The 22596-nt window shown below is 28.8% G+C and overlaps 1 protein-coding gene across 1 annotated transcript in view; it reads left to right on the top strand.

The window, feature by feature from the left end:
- LOC136986324 (WD repeat-containing protein 47-like) overlaps nt 1–22596 on the top strand; it is a 55271-nt gene that overhangs the window by 24207 nt on the left and 8468 nt on the right. Inside the window, exons 3-6 of the mRNA XM_067283821.1 lie at nt 2836–2989; nt 6311–6495; nt 8387–8556; nt 9889–10059. Coding sequence (XP_067139922.1) covers nt 2836–2989; nt 6311–6495; nt 8387–8556; nt 9889–10059 — 680 coding nt within the window. The remainder of the gene's footprint in view (nt 1–2835; nt 2990–6310; nt 6496–8386; nt 8557–9888; nt 10060–22596) is intronic.

The raw sequence follows: 22596 nt of genomic DNA, 5'->3' as shown, positions 1-22596 counted from the left end.
TCACATAAGAATAATTATTATTATTTAAAAATAGTACATTTATTTTATATTTTCTGTTAGTTATACTCAGATCATGTTTATGATTTTTTGTAATAATCTATAATAGAGTTTTGTAATGATTTGTGTAATTGTATCAGTAGTTAAGTTAAAGTAATGTAAATATTACATATATTAGGTTGTTGTAAATGAAACGGCTGATTTTTACTTCTGACTTTGAACATTTATTAATTTAATTTAAAACTTACATATTTAATCAAAATTTTCTCCACCAACATTAATACACTTTTTTTCAATTCAATAGAAATGCATTAATGCCAATTTAATAGAAATCACAAAAATGAGAAGCCAAAAAGTCATTAAAGGTACTTTTTATTGCATCCTCATTCTTGAAGACTTTCTTTGCCAAAAAAACTGTCCAAATATAAAAAAAAAAAGTGATAGTCTGTTGGCAAAAAGTTGGAAAATAAGGTGTATTTGGAAGAATTTCATTTGAATACCTTCATTTTTGTGACGAATAATCAAAGAACTGCAGACCTCCAAATGATGCTCATTATCTCTCTCACTGAGTTTGTGTGGTATTCATTTGTTGAGCTTATTGACTCCCTAACATGTTTAGATGTTGAGAAATGGTTGAATAATGTCAAGTATGTTCAACCTTTCTGTGATGTCTTGGACAGGTGATGTTCTGATTTGATGATGGTCTTTAGTTCTGATTTTTGAGATTTGTATTCCCAGAATGAAATTTTTTTAAACCAATGCGTGGTTGCTTGCTCACTCACAGAATCTTCACCAAAAGTTTTATTGGTATTTTTGGTTGTTTTGGTGCATTATGTCCCTGCATATACTTGAAAAAGAAAATTATTCAACTTCCTTTCTTCCATGCCCTCAGAAAAGTACTCTTAAACATGTGGAACTCACAATATAAATGAGATTACATTTTTAAATTCATATATTATATGTGTGCTCTTCCAATTTCAAACATACAGCACTGTTCACATGGATAACAGTTGAACTACAAGGCCTGAAAGTTTAAATTTTAAAAAATGACCATTTCATTTGCAGTGACCCAATGTTATATATCTTGTATCAATCATTAACTTTTCAGATATATATATTTAGTCAGTGAATAGTATGACTCTTTGAATATTATAAAAAAAGTTTAATAACACTTACCTAAAAAATGTTTAAATAAACTTTTCTAAATACAAAGATTAAATTATAAAAACAAAACACAGTGACAGCCTTAAAGGCTAAAGTCAGAAAGCAATGACAATGGCACCTGGTTGATAAGAAAGCTGGGACAAAGAAGAAACAATTACACTATTAGTTTTCATTAAAGTAAACCTGATGAAAGGTAGAAAACAAATTGAAATTTTCAATATTCTAAAATCTGTGGGCAAATTTGAGAAAACACACATGCTTATTTGAATAAAAACAAATATCAAATAATTGAGTTTTCACTTAAAAATTGCGAAATTTTGTATGGAGAATTTCCCAAATTCTCGAACTGTGTTGTATGGGGGATATCCATACAATACAGCATTCAGCATCTTTCATACAATACAGCATTTCTACAACATGATTAGAACAAAATCAAGGATATAACTTCTGGAGGAAAAGTCATTTAGTGCACATTATTGAGTGAATTTTGTTAATGCCTTAACTTTGTAATAGTTTTGAGTTTCTGTTTACTTAAATTAAAGAAATTAATTACTTCCAGAGCTATGAACCAGTTTAAAATTAAATAAAGTACACTGCAAAATGCAATATACTGTGTTAAGATTTATCAAATGAAAAACTATTCACTTTTGCTCATCATTTAAGTTTTTATTTTTAAAAAAGTTACCTTTTGGTTCAGTAAAGAAAATGATAAAAACTAAAGTAGCACAGTTTTTACTGGTGGAATGTATACTTCTACTCTAACTACATTCAAATTAAAAATTTTCCTAGAACAGTCCATTAAATTTTATAGTTTACTTAAACTGCAAATATATTGATATACAAACATAGGATAATAACATCATAAGACATAACTGAATTAATTTGTAAATTATTTAACTAAAAAAATGAGATGGAAATTCTTTAATAAACCTATATATTGAAAATTAGATGAATAAAAATGAAACCCATCAATTTTAAATTAAGCTATTGTAATTTTTTGAATGTATGAGACTTTAAAAGTAATTATGAATTTAATGAAATTGTTCTAAGAAAAATTTGATTTCAAATTTGGTTACCATAGAAATGTGTATTCCACCAATAAAAATCAGTTTAGACATTGGATATATTATTAGATTTTTGAAAAATAAATGTTAAAGCCAAACAATTGCTGAATTATATCAGGCTATATTACTACTACTAGTAGTAATAATAGTAGTAATATAGCCAATATACGAAGACTATATAGTATATATATAGTCAGTAATCATTCAGCTTTAATATATAACTATAGAGTTTGGATATTTATATTTTAAAAATAATGTTTTTGAAATGCTGGTTTTTCAATTGTTTGACAAAGCAAATTTAAAAAAATTATATCCATTATTTATATTTAATTAGCAGATAAGCCAGGCTTTACCTGGATGAAAAGTAATAAAGACAAACATTAAAATGAAAACCATATTAAAAGTTTGGTTATTTTAGCTTACCATTGTTACATTTATCATGAAATTCTAAGTGGAATACAAATTTAAATTATCATTTAGCCAGTAAGGAGTGTAAATGGCTGGAACTGTGATGATAAAGACAGATTGATTTGATAAATTTACTATTATATTAAAATTAATGATTTTTGAATATTTGTGTATCCTGTTAAAGAAAATTATTTTATTTCAGTCATTCCCCTGTTAATGCATATGGAACCAATATAAATTCTGTTCCACCAACTCTCACAGGTCCTGGAATGACAAATACTTCACGAATAATACAGAATGTTCCACCGACTGCATATAATGCATCACCTGTTCAAACTACTATTGGAGGTACAAGGGTGAGCATAATTTCTAACAATTATCATTACATTTTAATAAAATGAGAAATAATTTTTTGTGTTGTGAGTGAATTTTTATGGTTTTTCTTATCATTTGTTTTCTATGGCTTTATTTGTTGATTTTTATCATTGTTGACTGTTTACCGTCCAGTATTCTAATATTACTTTTATAATTTTTTATTTTCACTATTAACTTTCTGAATTGGAGAATATTAAACTACTTGAAATGTTTATTAACTTACAAACTATGAATTCCTTACTTTATAGAAACCTTTTATGAAAAATATTTCTATAAAGTAATAAGTTTGTATTTTATAATGCCTATATACATACAAAAGTCAAAATATGTATGTATGTATAGTAAAGGATTCTACATCAATTAATGTGTCTGCACCAAATTTGGCTTATAGTTATTAGAAAATGAAATGTTAAGTGTTAGAAAAGAATCAATACCAACATATGTTTTATATATATGTAACTAACTGCATATGCCCAGTGTTGCTCGAGCTTTTGGGGGTTTGGTGAGGTTGGGTAGAAGATGGTGATAAAAACTAAAATGTTCATTTATTAACCTGAGTATTTACAATAACTAAACTGCAAAAAACAAAAACTTTGCACAGGTTTAAGATAATAGGAATGGGGACACCATAGTTTTTCGATAGGATGTTAAAAGATATTCATGCCAAATTTGGTACAGATGCATTGAATGATGTAGAATCCTTTACTCTATATATATATGTATTTTGACTTTTGTATGTATATAGGTGTTATAAACTACAAACTTGTTACAAAAAAATTAATTATTTCAAACGATGGAGTCAGATTATTTTATCAAAGAATTTTATCAAATTCTTGCGTAATTTTATTGTACAAATTTATTACTTTATAGAAATATTTTTCATAAAAGGTTTCTATAAAGTAAGGAATTCGTAGTTTGTAAGTTAAACATTTCAAATAATTTGGTATTATACATTCATTAATATAATTACTGGACATAAAATTTAGTAATCATCTATTTTTCAGAATTTTTTATGCAAATTAGACTTTTTGATTTTTCTATTTTAAATGTTATAATTAGTAGAAATCCAAATAAATGAATATTTTGAGGACTCACACAAAATTAGTTTATTTTAGAATAATTATCTTTTTTATTCTGTATTTAAATATATTTAAAAATTTCATCATTGGTTAGTAAATAAAAAAAAAAATATGTTTGAGAGTTTAATATTTCATTATAAATAAGGTAAATGGTACAGTTATTGGTTACTTAAGGAAATTTTTATTTTAAAAATTTTATTATGTAACAGAAAGGTTAAACTGGAAATATTATACTTATTGATGAATTCATTTTTTGCATCTTTTTTACTACCAACATATAGAAATTACAAACGCCACTTGTTTAACTCTTTAAGCTCTGAAAATTTCTTCTTTTTATGTATTTGGAGACAAAATTTTACTCTTCACGTTATAAGGGGAATTTGTATAATAAAACTAGTTAAACATCTTTTCATTAGGCCAATTTTGTCATGAATAGATTAAAACAATTTAGCTGATCTCATGTTTAAAGACTTAATCCAAAATTTGTCTTATTTTACAAAAATGCAAAGTTGCACAATTACAGCCCACCCACAACAACAGAAAAACCTGGGGTTTTTTCTAGCTACTGACAACAGAAACTTGTGTTACTGTAACAGAAACTCTTATTAAACAGGTTTAAATTTGAAATGGCTAATTACTATCTGGTGGCCAATAACTTTACCATTTACCCTTTAACTTTAAAATTATCCTATTTAAATACATACAAACTACAATGTTTAACAAACTGAAAAGAGAAATCTAATTAGACCAGAACTAATTACGCTTAAATTTCGAACATTAGTCAAACAAATATTTTTATTTAGAAAATGTTAAACAATTTTTGGAAATTTAAATTATAGTTTATATATTTAAGTCTTTTATGTTAAAGAGTTTTAATAAAGGCAAGGTCTTAGTGAATTTGTATTGAAGAAAGTTGAAGGTAAAGATATCTAAACATTGTGCAGATTTAGTTTATAAAATAGACTTAGGAGAGTGCTTAAATATTTATGAAACGTTATATTTAATTTTATTGGAAGAAAAAGGAATTAATAAAAAGACAAAATTTAGACCTGTGGACTTGATGATTAATATTAAAAATTAAATTCTAATTATTAAAGTTTCTAAAAGGTAATATTTCTAATATCTATAAATCAAATTTACTATATAAGTATAATAAATATTGCAAAGCCCAATAAGTATAAAGAAACATCCAATGATTGCCTAAATGATTGGGCTACAGTTTCACTAATTTGTATTAATTATTTAAAATTAGCAGAATTGTAACCCAATCATTTAGGCAATTGTTCGATGTTTCTTTACTTGTGATTAATTATACTGAGAACAAAAAGTTAATGCAGAAAGAAACCTGTAGTAGTTTTGATTATTTATTTGATTTATAGTTATGAATATAATAATTGAAAGTTGGAAGGATTTCGAACACATCAAAATGTATCCAAGATTGACAAATTCTGAATATATTTCTTTGATATTACTTTCAATGATTAAAATTTTAATTCAGTAAATATTAAACAGAAAATCTATTTTAAAAAGTTTGTTTATCAAAACTCAGTCAATATTTATTTCTACATAACATCAATGTTGAATGTAGTAACTTTAAAAGATATAATTTAGAGTTTATATAAAAAAAGATAGTTTGATTCTGCATTTCTGCAATAATTGCAAATCGTTCAAAACAGTAAATTACAAATTACATTATGAAAAAATAAAATACTAAAAATAAAATTATTTTCAGTCTTAAAACAAGTAAAAACTACTTTGACTTACGTCTATTTAAACTCGTATCGTTCCTCGAAGTCAGATTAAGTCAAAGTAGTTTTTACTTGTTTTAAGACTGAAAATAATTTTATTTTTAGTATTTTATTAAGTATACCAATCCCATTGTTTTAATTATTGAATTTATATAAATTACATTATATTAAAAATATATATACATCAAGACTGAAAGAATGCATACATCAAGACTTTAACAGATAAAACAGTAAATTGTTTTTTGGTGTTATTTTAATGACTAACAGTAGGTCAGATAATTGTATATTAATGATGTGAGGACTGCATTTATTATTTTTTTTATTAGATTTAATAGCAATAAATATGTCTCTATTGAAAACTATTTAATTGAACTATTTAAATTTGTTAAATATAAATGTTCAATCACATATGTTTTAGATATTTAATTAAAGATTATAGCTTCAGCTTTCTGTAATTGATTCTTTTATACTTTAGCAATCTCCTATTGCACAGTTACCTCCTCCAGATGATAAGAGACCACATTTTCTCCCTGTTACAAGGTTAGAAGATGCACAAGCAATAAGAACTGGAGAATTTCATCCTAGTGGAAGATTTTATGCTATTGGATCTAATTCGAAAACATTACGTATCTGTTCTTATCCTAAATTGAATGATTTAAGGTATATAAACTTAACCTTATTTAATAATAAGATTATGTTTTATATATATAAAACATAATCTTATAAACATAAGATAGTCTTCATATATGTATATATATGAAGACTATCTTCATATATATATCTTCATATATGTATATATATGAAGACTATCTTAATTTTTCTGTTTTTAAATTAAATTAAAATGACTAACTTTTAAGCTAGAACTTGACTAATTAATACAAGATCTTTCAAAAAAAAAATGCTACCATTTTACATTATTGTAATAATATTAATTATTATCTCAGAATTTTGTAATGTACATTAAAATATTGGAAAACTGTCTAAGTTTCACATTTACCCATTGTAATTTCTTGATGTGTGCACCTCATGTCATACATCTAACTGATACTCAAATTCTTTCCACACTCATTGCAGCATATCCATTGTCACTCCTCCCACTGCTCCTACAGGTTACTCATGTTGCACAATGATTAGTTATTCTGACTTTGAAAACTGCAAAACACAAAACACCTTCTCTTTTGTGGAGTCACTATTTTCATTTACACTCTTTCTAGAGGTAGATGGGAGATGAAACACAGACAGTTACTCTATTGATTGGAGTGCATCACATATTTCTTAGATAATAATTAACACATATTAGTAATTTAAAATGGTTGCATCAATTTTGAAAGACCCTGTATAATAAATACAGTGTAATTTGGTTTCAGACTTAGTTGTGTATATGTATTTGGTGTTTTCTTATCTAACACATAACTCCAAGTATTGATTTGGCAGTACGGTTCTTTTATGATAAATTTATTTATATATTATTTTTTATAATATTTTGCATTTCTCTACATGATTTTGAATTACCTTGTAACTTTGAAAACTGTTTGAGAATTTTTATTAAAATTATTTTAATCACTGTACAAAAATAGTATATTATTGTTAGTTGTAAAGCATGCTTTTAAGGTATTTTCTCTTAATACAGTTGCACCCCATTTATACATTTTTCAAGAACTGAGAAAAATATTGTATAAATAAGAAAAGTGTACAACTGAAACTACTTTGAATTGCTTTTGGAATGAATGTAAACAACAAAAAATATGGTGCAACACAAATTAACACTGTACAACTTAATTTGTGTGTATAATTCTTAACAAAAAGTTTCAAATTATTACATGTAGAATACATTTGAACAACATATAAAACAAAAACTAAATCCAGTTTAAAATTAAGTCATATACTTTCAGAAACTGATCAAGTTTTACTTGTTTTTTGATAGACTTGTTATATACTGTATCAGTATATAAGATCAGTTGTCTTCTTCCTCTGAAACTCCAGTCAGGTGAAAGAATAGTCATTCTAAAGGTTAGCTCACACCTGACAGCAAGTAATGAAAATGAATGAAAAACTGAAAAGCAGTTTTTATTCATTTAGTGTGAAATTCATTTACACTACAAAATGTGGAAAGAGAAAATTTTCAACATAGTGAATGGTGGAGTAATTTTCTAAATGCTGGGGTCACCTGGGCTTTTTTATAGCAATCACCAATCCATTTGCCAAACATTTTTTATTAATTAATGTAGAATTATTTGACAGATTACTTTTTTGCTTACTGTGACTTTCGTATCAACCAGAATTGAAAGGATGATCCACACTATTAAAAGAGCAGAATTTGTATGACTATTTCTCAACAACTTTTCAGAAGTGCTACTTGCATTATAGCACAAATTTTAATAAACAATTTTAAAAGTACAGTTCAGAAAATTTTGAATGTATAATTGTTAAAAATGTACAACTGAGAGATGTATAAATGGGATTAGACTATATGATTTATGATTAATAAAAATAGAAAGTTTTTTGAATATTTTTATATTTACAATTTATTTAAAAATTTCAATATTTTCAGAGATGAACATATTGCTCATCAACCTACAGTTCTGTTTAAAAGATTAAAACATCATAAAGGTTCAATATATTGTTTAACTTGGAACAACAATGGAAATCTCCTTGCAACAGGATCAAATGATAAAACTGTGAAATTAATGAGATTTAATAGTGAAACCAGCAATATTGAAGGTAATTTAATATTTGTTAAAAACAATTTTAAATATCAATTTGGTCATTTTGTTTTCTTGTTTAATATTGTATTTATCTGTATTCATGAATTAATCTGATAAATAATTTTATCAGTTTGTTGAAGCTTTTAAAAATTTAAAAATTATAAATATATTTTAAAAACAATTTTGAAGGCTACAAAATACTATATATTCATAATTCTTGATCTTATTTTAACTAGATGTTTTGTATAATTTAAAAAAAAAATTTTTTTGAAAACATTATTAATTCAGAATTTTAGTTTAGGAAGAAAATACATTTAAATGTAAATATTACAATTTTATAATTTCTAATGCTTAAATCAAATTAGAAATGTTTTACTGAGTTTTATTATTATTAGTTAAGGACAAAAATCAAAAAATTTAATGCATTATTTCATTGTTTATGCATATCAAGTAGAACTATGAATATGAGCTTGTGAATTGTCTTCCTGAGTAATAATCAATTTTATTTTGTCATTAGTTACTGCTTGATTACATAAACAATGCTAACAAACTATTATGTATTATTATCAAATACGTTGTATTTGGTAATGACTGACAAATATTTTGGAATTGAACATATAGAATTGAAAATGCTAATTTTATTAATTAAAGCCAAACAATCTGCCCTATTATTGGGCTGTAATAAGACATCTCCTTATTTTAAATTAATCAAAAGTAGTCAACTTACATTTTAAGAAGTAATTAAAGTAAATTTAATGCAAACATTTTTCAGATGAACTTGACTTCATCTTTAAGTCATTCTCTTGAACATTAAAAACTTCTGCTCACTTATCTGAAGTAAATGTAAAATTTGCAGTTTATTTTTTACTGTCTTTCAGAACTAATTATTACTGATTAATTTTGAATAGAATTTTATATCAGAATTTAAAGAAAATTCATCTATTTCTCTTTCTTTCCAGCACTAAGTGTTTAATTAATAAACAAGTGTTTTTGGCCACATTTAGGGACCTGCATCAGGTTAAGCTGATACAAAATTGAACCTGCTATAAACATTCAATTTCATATCAACTTAAATTGAACCTGCTATAAACATTCAATTTCATATCAACTTAACCTGACATAGTCTCCTGAATGTGACCGAAAACGTTTGTTTATTAAATAGTTAGTGCTGCAAAGTGTGAGAAAAGCGTGAATTTTATTTCAATGATATTTATATCATGAATATCATTTAATAATTTTAAAAAATGTTTTCTCAAAATATAAAATTTAATTTATATTTTGAGAAAACATTTTTTTAAATTATTTACTTATTATAGTTACTTTAAAATAATTATATTTATAATAATAGGCAATGATGCAGAATTAACTATGCATGATGGTACAGTTAGAGATATGTGCTTTGTTGAAGATGCCAGTAATAGATCAAGTCTTTTAATTAGTGGAGGGGCCGGTGATTGTAAAATTTATGTCACTGATTGTGAAACTGCTACTCCATTTCAAGCACTGTCTGGACATTCAGGTAAATATTCAAATTTTAAAAATTTCTGAAAATTATTTCTGTTGCTGACATTGTTTTTCTTTTTTTTTGTATCAGCACAGAATAATATATGAAATCACTTTCATATTTAATGGCAGATACTTTCCACACTTAAAATATTAAATATGAATTTAATTCTTAACTCTAATATTCAGTTTATGCTATTTAATTAATGTACTCTATGAATTGATTTTTAATTATTCCCACTTTCATCTTTTGATATAGTAGAATGTAATAGATTTATGTTCCTTATTGATTATTTCAATTGATTATATTTCTTTATTAATTGATATTCAAAATAATATTTTAACTTATATCACTTGATTTAAATTAATTTTCACTTAAATAAAAATTGTGAATAAAGAGTTTTGGCAACAATAAAATTATATTTTGTTTTGTATATTAGAAAATCCAAAAAATACAGGCTGAATTAATAATAATATATTCTTTGTTTTATTGTAAAAATTATACAGTAAAACCTCAATTTAACAGATTAATTTGGATGAAGGGGGATATCCATTAAAGCCAAAAATCCATTATATAATAAAGTAGATTTTCCGAATGCAAGTGTTAAAAAATTGACAAATAGTTAGTTTATCTGTTTTACTTATATAGATATGTTTGTGTGATTAAAATTAAGTATGTACAAATGAGAAGTTTAATTTCACAGGAATGTTTTCTATATGTATTATAGCTATATAGCTAGTGATTGCAAATTTATCGGGTATTATAATACTGGTAATTCGGTAATTATATTCAGAATTACTAGTTTATTGGTAATTTACTGGTAAATTCTTATTGACAAATGATTTAAAATGAAACTGAATTACTGACAGAATTATTGAATAACCATCTATTTTCAAGTTTTCTATCAGAAACAACATTCTTATAATAGCAATTATCATAACATAACAGACATTGAAATAATGCTGATTATTAATTATGTTTTTCTTTATTTTGAAAGTAGGTCTTAAAAATCATAATTTATTTATGCTCTCGTCATCTAATCTAGATCTAATTTTCATACAAATGGCAGCTGCATTAGAGAAAGCTATCTCAGAATCAATACTAGTTGGACATAATGTAACTAGTGCATTGACAACCTTTTTATGATACGTTCCTTGTATTTTTTGCTCTACAAAATAATTCATTTCTTTCTTAACTATATCTTTCACACTTTTAAATTTACTTATATTACTGTTATCAGTGTCTATTCTCGTTTTATGTTTAACCTTTCAGCAGTGGGAGAGTCAGGTATGGTTCTATCCCTTAGTAGTGGAGAATATACCCGAAAAATTTTAAAAGTATTTTTTCACGCAATTTTTCTCATTTCCGTTTTAGAAAAAGTATTTGTAAACAGTTATGTCTAGTAAAGAAAAGTCTTTTTTTATTGTTACATAATTCATTTTTTATGTGAATTTTTTTTTTGCGGTAGTTTTTGGCTAGATTCTGGTGATACCCCCAAAAGAATTTAACGTATATATACGTCCCTCACCACTGCCACACGATCGCCCTCGACGTATATATACGTCCCTCACTGCTGAGTGGTTAATAAATAAGTCCAATTTCTCTTTCATTGTTAAATTTGACTTTTCTATTGTACACTTTGTTTTTGTCTTGACCTGAGAAGTTGATGGTGTTGTAAGCAATGAACATCTCTCACCAGAATCTGAGTCTGAACTAATTTCAGTGACATTCGCAGGTCTTGATTCGTATTCATTTTCTGATAAGTGATTGATTATCTCCTACAGTCCTATTCAAAATTATATTTTTGTTAACATTATTGGATATTTCATGTGACTTCTATTTGTTGAATTTCTCTAATTTATGTAGATACATTAAAATATCAGAGTAAATAGTTTGTTTCTCTTTTACATGAAAAATAATCTTTTTTTTTAGTTTGTTATACACAGAAAGAAATCCTGCTTTGATACTTCTATCAAAAATTCTAACATTAGATCTGCAATGTACAAATTTGTGTTTTTGCAACACAATGATTTGATTGCTACTTTTATAGGTTGTAATGACTGTAATGTATTAGACAGCAATTCAAGTTAATCTTATATCTGAATGATATCAATTAGACTTTTTCTGACAGAATTTAGGACTTCTGAAAAGCATTCCAACATGGTCAACATACTGCTTCAATGTGTTTTTGAGTCTAATAGTAGAGATAATTCTTTTCCTAATTTATCTATAATATGCTTCTGAAGAATGCCATTTTTGAGTGGTGATTTTCAAAAACGTTTTAACTACATTTCTTATTTTCTTAATTAAAAGATTCAGTTTCATATTGGAAAACATTCCTGTGAAACTTAGTGTCATCAGGACTCTCCTGTATCACTTCAAATCCTCCATCATCAGATTTATTGTCTGATATTTCAGAATCTTCATCATCCAGTTCTGAATGTAAGGGTTCAGTACTGTTTTCTTCAACATGGCCTTTTTTACTAAAAAAAATTTTGCTACTGCTAAGTGTATGCCATGAGGAATGCAGCTCGGCTGTTTACATTGACTAATCTTGACACTTTTTTCATCACTGCAACTTCATCCATGACAATTGAAATTAGGTTGTTATAATCAACATTGAATTCTTTTAATCTGACATTTAAAAGTTCAATGCATTTTTCAGCACACATAGATCCACATACACAAATCAAACCTAGATTCCAAAATTTGTTACTTGCATGGAGATTAACATTTATATATCAATGGTTGATAGATGATGTTCATTTGTCATGAGATATACTGAAGGATTCTTCTCAAACTTTTCTCTCTGATATATCTTTAATAAGCTCATCCTGAATTTTTTCCGAATTCAGTGATCATCTTTTTAATCAAATGGAGAGATTTAGGAAGATTCACATATCTGCTTGCAGAGAAAAGTCAACTTAGGTCTTTGAACGTGCAAAATTTGGAGAATATGGCAGTCTGTCAACCAAAACCATACGAGATAATACTGCAGGCAAAGGCTCGTCATTTTCTTTCTTGAAAAACGTAGTTATTTTTTTTTTTTTTAGATTCACTTTGTGCATTGTTTCTGGCTGTCTCTTCAGATTTTCTTTTCAATAAGTTTATATCATGACATCATACAAGGTGATTATGCAGTCTGCTAGTACTTCCTTTGACTGCTTTGATTGTTTTAAAGCACAGTTTGCACACTCCAGCATCTCTTTCTCTTGTGCAACTGAAGTAATCCCATGGCAAATTTTTACTCATTACTACAGTAAACGTGAATTATACTGTATTAGGGAAAATGGTATTTTGTATTTTTATTTATTTTTTTATCTATAACTATTTTTATAATTTTATTAATGTGTTCTTTTGTTTCTGTTTCAATTAATCTCACAATAAAGGTTCCAGTATCTGAATTTCATGAAATCTGACTCCAGCGTCAATAAAGCACACTCGAGTGAACAAAAAACAAAGTTAAAAACAAGCTTCTAGAGTCTTGTGCTTAATCCAGTTTAATTACGAATATTGTTCCATTATGAAAACATTGATATTTGATAATATTTGTAAAGAAACTGAAAAGAATATTGCTCACTATGTAAGTCATGTTTTCAGTCGGCACATATTTATGATCTATTTTAAATCAAGAATTGGTAAGAAGTTTCTTTTTGCATCTCAGCTATCTTGAAAGCAAAAACAAGACCAGTTTTTGGAGGGAATCAAGTTATAAACAGACTAGAAAACGGGTTAATCCTGACCAAAATTTTTGGGCATCCTGAAAGTTATAAGAATAATAGTCTTATCTCTAGCGCTAAACAATAGACAGAAACGTTATTTGATGTGAATAAAAAAGTATGGACTCAGCTCATTATTGACACATGAAATATATGAAATATATTATAATGAAAAAGTATTAAAAGTTTATGATAATAATTCAATTTTTGTGGGCCCTTGACACTGGGGGCCTAGGGCTTAAGCCCTATTAGTTCCTATGTAGATCTCTCCTTTACATGATACATGTATGCTGACTGGGTACTCAGTTACTCAGTTTTACTAAAAGGTACAAATTAATGTACATCCTGGCTCTGCAATTAACACTACCAGGGTTTAATACAGAATACATAAATTGGAATTACAGATATATATAAAGTTACAAATGAATGTGAGAAATAATAATAATAATAATAATAAAGAAGACGTGTCACAATGAGGTGGCAAAAGTAAAAACCTAATAACTAGTATGTACAATTATACAAGTTGAACAGTATTGCAGAATGTATATAAATATAAAATCAATTATTAAAACCAATGGGATCGGTGGTAATATTAACACACTAAAAATAAAAAAATTTTTAGTTAAATAACAAGTAAAAATTATACTCTTTCCATTTCCGACTTCGAGGATTCTATGAGCCAAAACGAGACAAACAAATAGCAAGGAACAACAATTATTTTATTAATTTATCCATATGCATTTCGCCATCTAGGCCTCATCAGTGGATACATCAGGATGTTATTCGTTGATTACGTTTTATACCCAACAGCCGTTCCCAGCATGCATCAACAATCAATCTGATTGAATGCATGCTGGGAACGGCTGTTGGGTATAAAACGTAATCAACGAATAACATCCTGATGTATCCACTGATGAGGCCTAGATGGCGAAATGCATATGGATAAATTAATAAAATAATTGTTGTTCCTTGCTATTTGTTTGTCTCGTTTTGGCTCATAGAATCCTCGAAGTCGGAAATGGAAAGAGTATAATTTTTACTTGTTATTTAACTAAAAATTTTTTATTTTTAGTGTGTTAGAATGTATATAAGATAAGATATACAAACAAAAGAGGAAAGTATTACAATGTGATGACAGAAGAAAGCCAATTATCAAATATGTACAAAAATTTACATGCTGAACAGTATTACTGATGGTGATATAAGAAATGCAACGCAACAGGCAAGCAAGAGACAGATCGTAGTGTAAGTAGTACAGCCATGGGTAGTACAGTGAGATCGCATGATGAGTAGGCTGCCAGCTGCAGAGGAAGAGTCCGATGGCGGCAGCTGAATCTAGTTGTTGATGAGCCTCATTGAGTGGTTGCTGAAGCTTCTGGCTAATCTTTCAAAGGCAAGGAAGATTTCCTTGCTGGCCCAAATGTCAGAGTGGTTGCATGGCCAACTAATATTAAGTTCATCCATGAGGAGTCTAATATTCATGCGTTCGTGTTCAAGAGTACAGCAGTCAAAGAGGTAATGATCAGAGCCATCTTCCTTTTGGCAAGCCGGGCAGCCTACCTTGCACCATTTCACCAACAGGGCAGAGTCCCTGTTGGTGAAATGGTGCAGGTAGGCTGCGAATTTACCATGGTTGGTAAGTAACTGCGTAGTGTAGTAATTTGGAGAAAACCACTGCACAGAGAGAAAGCGATGTAGGTCAGTCCCTAGTGGCAAGTGTGGCAATGGTCTTGTGTCTTTTAATGAGTTTGTAGAAAGCATTGAAGATTTCCTTGTTTTTAATGAAGACATCGTGATCACATGGCCAAACAATATTGTAGCTGTTTACAGTGATTTTTAGATTGAGATGTTCTGTTTCAAGAGAAATGCATTCGAATATATAATGGTCAATGTTATCTTGAAGAATACAGATAGCACATAAGGTATTTCTTTTGTTTGTAAAATGCTGAAGGTAATTGGAAAATTTACCGTGTCCAGTAAGAAATTGGGTGAGAGGAGAACTTGGTTTAACCCATTCGTATGTATCATGGAAATTTTTAACATCTGATACGAATTTGAAAGTAATGTTATTATGTTTTTGAGTCCAGTTATTTTGCCAATGATGGAGTATATCATTGTATAATAATTTTTTGACACTTCTCTGGCAGATCTTATTATATATAGTGCAAGTAGTCGTATCCCTGGCGGCTTCCTTAGCTAATTGATCTGCACGTTCGTTTCCTATTAATCCCTGATGTCCTCTTGTCCAAGTGATGCTATATTCATTGGTAGAATTGTAGAATAAGTAACGAATGCGAATGGCAATAGGGTGCGGTTTTCTACTACGAAGAAGTTGAATAGCAGAACATGAATCACTAATTATATGGACGTTCTTATATTCCTGGTAAAGTTTGATCCAGGTAGCCATGTATATAGCTAGCAATTTCGCCTGGAATACCGTACTTGCTTTATGTAACTTGCCTTTCACATTGTGTATTTCCATGTTGTGTTCGTAGACTACAAAAGCACAACCGATGGATTCGTGGATTCCAGAACCATCAGTATAAATTTCAAAGTCGGGTTGTGTGGGAGGATCAATACGAAATAGGTTGTTAATGTATGGAGGTAGACTTTCAGCAGTTGGACTATGATTTTCATAGTTTTCCGATCTAATTTCACCGGTAGAAGTGCAAATATTGGTTCCTATTTTCAGTTAGTGTAGATTGTATTCGAGTTGGGTAATCTCTGTAATTGGAGGTTTTCGAGCTAGTACCTGTAAGCTACAAGTAGGAGTTGTCCTATATGCTCTCGTTATTGAAATCAGTGCTTTCCTCTGTGAAGATATTAATTTTCGCTGTAGGTGAACTTTATGAATGGCGTTACCCCAACTACAACAACTGTAAGTAATAATGGGGATGTAAATTTCTTCATAAATAATATTTATAGCGTCTGATGTGAGTCCCCAGTTTTTCCTAGCAATTTGTGAGAAAGCATGAAAGATTAAGCTTGTTCTCTTAGCAATATATTTGACATGATCTTCCCAACCAAGTCTAAAATCTATCCATACGCCGAGATATTTAATGCTTTTTTCAATTTTAATCAGCATATTATTCATTTTGATTGAAGGTTTGCGAAGGTATAAGTTGGGTTGTCGTGGCTTGTTGAATACGATTCCAATAGTCTTATTCGAATTAAAGTTTAATTTGTATTGTTTTCCCCATTGATATGTTTTTTCGAGTATCTCGTTGCCACGTTTTTCCAATACTGCACAAGATCTCCCACCAATAAGAATTCACACATCATCTGCATAGGCTGTAGCTGAGTCATATCCAAAGTTTTCTTGTAAAAAAAGCATTAAAAGTTAAGTTCCATAGCAGAGGTCCACATACTGATCCCTGTGGGCATCCTCGTACAACGTTGCGTTCTACACAGCATGTTCCATATTTTAGTATGGCTTTGCGACCATGAAGATAATTTGCAAATAGATGATATATATTTGATGAGCAAGCAGTTTTCCTTAGTTGAATGTTGAACGCTTTAGATATATCCAAACTAACACCAAGCACGTATTTATGGTTATCTAGTAGATTTTTGATATTTTGTACGGCATCGTAAATAGCATCTGAAGAGGAAATTTGCTGCCTAAAACCATATTGAATGTTGCTAAGGAGTGCCTTGTTCTCAATATGCCAAGTTAAGCGATCTGTTATTAGTCGCTCGAGGACTTTACCGAAGACTGATAGTAATGAGATCGGCCTGAGTTCATTAGGCTTATTTGGTTTAGGGACGCGTACTAATTTTGCAATTTTTCATGGGGCTGGAAATATCTTCAAGCTTAAACAGGTATTATAGAGTTGCAATATTTGATAGGGAATAAGTCTCCATATATTTTTGGCAATTGTGGCGTTTATGCCATCAATTCCAGGGGATTTACCATCTTTGAGACTGCAAAAAGCGTTATTTATTTCATCATAGGTAAAATCTGGAAAATGATCATTATTGGTGTACGGGGTTATATCCAGTCTTAATTGCCTTTGCCATGGGGTATCTTCTTCAGCATTGTCATTAATGCAGAAGGTATCTATTTGCCATTCTAAGGAATCTAGGAGACAACAGTCAGTTATCAGCTGATTCGTTGATCCCGGATCAGCAGTAGTTAAAATTTGGGGTTTGCGTAGTTTGTTAGTGCATAATTTTGTTAGGTATCCCCATGGGTTGGAGGAGGCAGCACTACAGTATTTCTGCCAGGATAAGATCTTGGCATTTTTTATTTCTTTTTTGTAGATAGCCTGGTGGTTGTAATATTGCTGTTTTAAATTGGTTCGGTGTGGCTCAGTTCTGCATCATTGAAATTGCCTCCTTAGAAGGTTGTTGATTTTACGTAATTCTGAGAGCTGACTGTTCCACCAAGGGACAGATCTATGTTTAAGAGAGGTTTTTAGGAACATACCTATTACAGGTGTAATTAATTTTGTGAATGTTATGCTCAAGAACTTCTGCAATTATATCAATGGAGTCATTGAAGTCATATGTTAGCATGTTATTTAACAGATAATTTTGTATGCTGTCCCAATCGGCGAGGGCAATGTTGAATCTGTACTTAGTTGTAGTGGTTGCATAGTTATTATCATTAATTTTTAGATTAAAAGAGATGTATGCATGGTTGCTAAGGCTACTTTCACGGTGTACTCTCCAATCCTCGAGTTCAGCCATGCATTCAGGACTGCAAACTGAAATGTCGATCCATGTGGTACTGCAAGCTTTCGATACAATCTGGCCAATACGTATACAATACGTATTAAAAGCTTTGAATGAGGTCATGCGCATGCACATGTTTACCGCTGAAAACCTGCACACAAGCAAGCAATCGAGTTCCCGCATGCATCACACTGACTTAAAATGCCTAGCTACTAGCTGCCAGCTGCCAATGTAAAAGGAAACACAAATTATAAAAGAGTTTACAAGTTAGAATAAATTATTATTAAAATATTTGTTCTCATATAAAAAAATATATTGACAGTAAAAACTTTCTCTTAAGCATGCGGTGCATGCTAAGCAAGCCCAGAGAACTCACCCCTGCTAGAAAATTCCTTTTAGTAACCTTAAATTACAAATGAATGACCCATCACCACCTGCACTGTTTTCTCGTATGGTATGGAGTGAGAAAGAAGGGAAATCTTGTTCCCATGGGAAATACCCATGGAAATTTTAGGAAAATTAATATTGGGTTAATTAAGAGATATTTTTTACTGAAATACCAGTAAAAAAATTAATATAATTTTCCTAATTTACTAGTATTCTGGCAAACCAGTTACTGGTAATGCAATCGCTATAGCTTATGTATTTGCCACAGTTTTGAGACTGTAGTAAAGAAGTATATGATCTAAATTGAAATAAACAAACAAAAATTTTTGGAAAATACATTTATTAAATATGTCAAATTTAGTTCTTTTTAAGCAAATAAAAAATAAATGATGTTCTTAAACAAAAAATAAATTTTAAACTTGAAGTAAACACAGAAATAATTTCCTATTTATTTGTCTTTTGATGATGATATATCAAGTAGGGTTTCTCATTTCCTTGTCTTTTGCTTGTCCCGGATTCTGGGGTAAAAATGAACTGTTTCCCGGGATCCCAGGACAAAATTAATTATTTTTAAGATATACAAAATATCATGAAATCAAATGATATAATTATTTTTTATTTTTTGAAGTAATTTAATACGTTCTGCAACCTCCAAAATCATATTAATAATGCTGTGTAAGACATATATTAAAAATTACCTTTGAATTACATAGAAATTTTCACAAATAGAAAAAATTTATTAAGGTTTGCTGCAAACTGCATACAACAACAACAAAAATGCCTTTGAATTGAGTTGAAAATTAAAAAAAATGAACTTCGATCAAACTTCTAACTTAGAAGGTAATTTTTGAATTTTTAAATAAAATATATTACAAAATATTGTAAATTTTTATAAGATTTTAAAAAGCAAAGATGGTCAATACTCTGATCATTCAATGTAATTCTTATTTTAGTAATGAAAAGTCTTGCTATCGAGAATGCCTTTTCCAATTCAATTTATGTGATTGGAATCGTGTTTAATGCATTTAAGAGAATACAAATATTATTTACAGGGAGACGCCTGGTCTCCACATCTTTTTAATTTTTATACCTTTGATCTAAACAATAGTTTTACTAATGAGGACGATGGATTTGTTGTCGATGAGACTGTTATCCATTCCATTGCTTATGCTGATGACATTGTTATCATTGCTCAACAGCGGCTGCTCTTAGGAGAAAAATTCAAGCAATTACCAAGTATTTTAAGGAATTAAAATTAAATATTAGTCCAAAAAAATCACATATTATGGTATTTAGAAATGGGTCTACATTACCCAAAAGGAACATGTCCTTTCACATCAACAATGTAGAACTAAAAATGGTAAACGAGATTAAGTTTTTTGGAATAATTTTAACTCCCAATCATATCCTTTGACAGACAAATCAAGGCAACGATGGTTAAGGCTGACAGATTAATCAATGGTGCAATTAAGTTATTTGCTATAACTAATTTAAAAAATATCCATGTACAGTTTAACTTGTTTAACTCAATAGTTTACAATGCAATAAGCTACGCTTCACCTATATGGTGCTTATCTAATTACCAGAAGTTAGATGTGATCCAGAACAAATTTATCCGTAGAATGTTCTTATTGGAGTTCAAAGTGCCAGGTAGCGCCTTAAGGTTAGAGTTAAGTAAATTCAGTCTTACTGCACTATTTATTAAAAGATGTGTGAAATTTCTTATAAAACTTATGGACAGTGGTTATATTGCATCGAGGCTTGTACATTTATTATACCGTAAATCATTACTAAAAGTTTCAAAAAGGAATTGGATTGGACAATTGACAAAAGTGGTAAATAGACTTGGTTCTTCAATAGAACCTTTAATATACTGTCCAGAAATCAGTCAAGATCTATGTAACCAATTAACCCGAAATGTATTGGATAATTTATTGTTTCAAGATACAGAAGATATTCGGTTATGAATTTCAACCGAAGTGGTACAGCACAATATTGACCTTCCCTAATATAAATAGCTATATGGTATCTAATTTACCTTTCAATGTGAAGAGGTTCTTTATTCAACTTCGTCTCAACAGTGATGTTATATTGATAGACAATAAGTTATATGTGTATACTAATAAATTGTGTCCAAGATGTAACATGGACTTCTCAAAATTTCATTTGTTATGTGTATGTGAAAAGGCTAACGATATCAGGAAAAACTTTGATCTCTTGTGTTTAAAGAAAGGTTTTACGGAAAGTGCGATGTACATTATGTTTCATGTGGCAAAATTAAGTACAATTTATAATTTGTATAATTATGTTAAAAAATTTGTATTGATTAATTGAGAAGAACTGATTGTTGAAAACAACTCCCTTTGTAACAGGTTATGCCTATTACGATTAAAGAATATTTGATTGATTGATTGATTGAGAAGACAAATGTTATGTGTTTTTCACCTGTATCCTGGAAGATTTCTAGATCATTTTTGAGATTGTAGTACTTCTTTTGTTCTCTAGTATTCTTGATTTGTCTACCTTGACTGCTTTAATAGAAGCATCATAGCTCAATAATTCCGCAGTTCGTTTGTCTTTAATAATCAGGTTATGAAGAAAAACTTCATACTTGCAGACTTCGTACTCATTTATATCCTTGCCTAATTTGCACAACTTGGCATTATGCAATTATTGAAGCTACTGGGCATAGTTAAAAATTAAGACAGCATAAGCAGAATTATTCCAGATTTTACAGGTAAAGAAGTTTGAGAGTCCTGCCACAAATAAGCTACGTATTGATTATTGGCCATTTGTGATGTGCCATGACGAGCAAAAATTTAAAAAAACTAATAAGTAGGTTTAAAATTAATAAATACAAATGTATTCTGACAGTTTATGAGTTAATTATACTTTCTATTTGTAAAATTTCTTCAACCTTAACATAAAATCAGAAAAAAGTGAATTTTTAAGAAATTTGCAGGATTTCCTAGGATATTTTCCGGGTTAAATAAACAACCAGGATCCTGTTTGAGAAATCCTAATATCAAGACACTCTCATTGTGGTATGAAGCTAACAGAAGTGACTCTTGAATTTGAAAAAAATAACTTGTTAATTTAATTACATATAGAAAGCATTTTAAAATCACCATAGTGCTAATTTTCATATATGATATACAGACTGGAAATTTTGCCTGTTAAATCTGAAGTCTACTAAGTTGAGATTTTACTGTACTGTTATATATAAACAAAAATGAATATTGTGCATAGAAATTGAAAACTATCATTAACTGAATGTTAAAGAAACAATTTTGCTTTGTTTTCAATCTCCTCATTTGTCAGAACTAAGTGAATCTTGGCTTTATAAATTTGAATACTACTACTTTCTTTTTAGTATATGTTTATTAGCTTTTTGATAATATATACATATACATACACTCAAACCTGTTTTTGTGCGGTATATGAATTTCAATCAAATTGGTATACCGCACAAAAAAAATTGCACAAAACAAATCGCACAAAATAAAAAATCGCACAAAAAAAGACTGCACAAAAACAGGTTTGAGTGTATTAACTAATTAAATATAATTAAATATAAAATTATTTTTTCATATATTATTCAGGGACATCTGAAAAAAGTAAATGATTTCCTTGGTGTTACAAAAAATGTCAGTTTTTTTTAAATTTATTTATTTAAGAGGTTTATTTTCAGTATTGTGTTACCATCAGGTTTTTTAAATAAAACTTCTGTTTCACTTTTGTCACATTTAAAGTAAATTATAACAGCTAC

The sequence above is a fragment of the Centruroides vittatus genome, unplaced genomic scaffold (genome assembly GCF_030686945.1).
Source record: "Centruroides vittatus isolate TY-2023 unplaced genomic scaffold, ASM3068694v2 scaffold_1015, whole genome shotgun sequence".
NCBI lineage: Eukaryota > Metazoa > Arthropoda > Arachnida > Scorpiones > Buthidae > Centruroides > Centruroides vittatus.
Note: the sequence above shows the minus strand (reverse complement) of the source record. Positions and strands in the feature narration are given on the sequence as shown.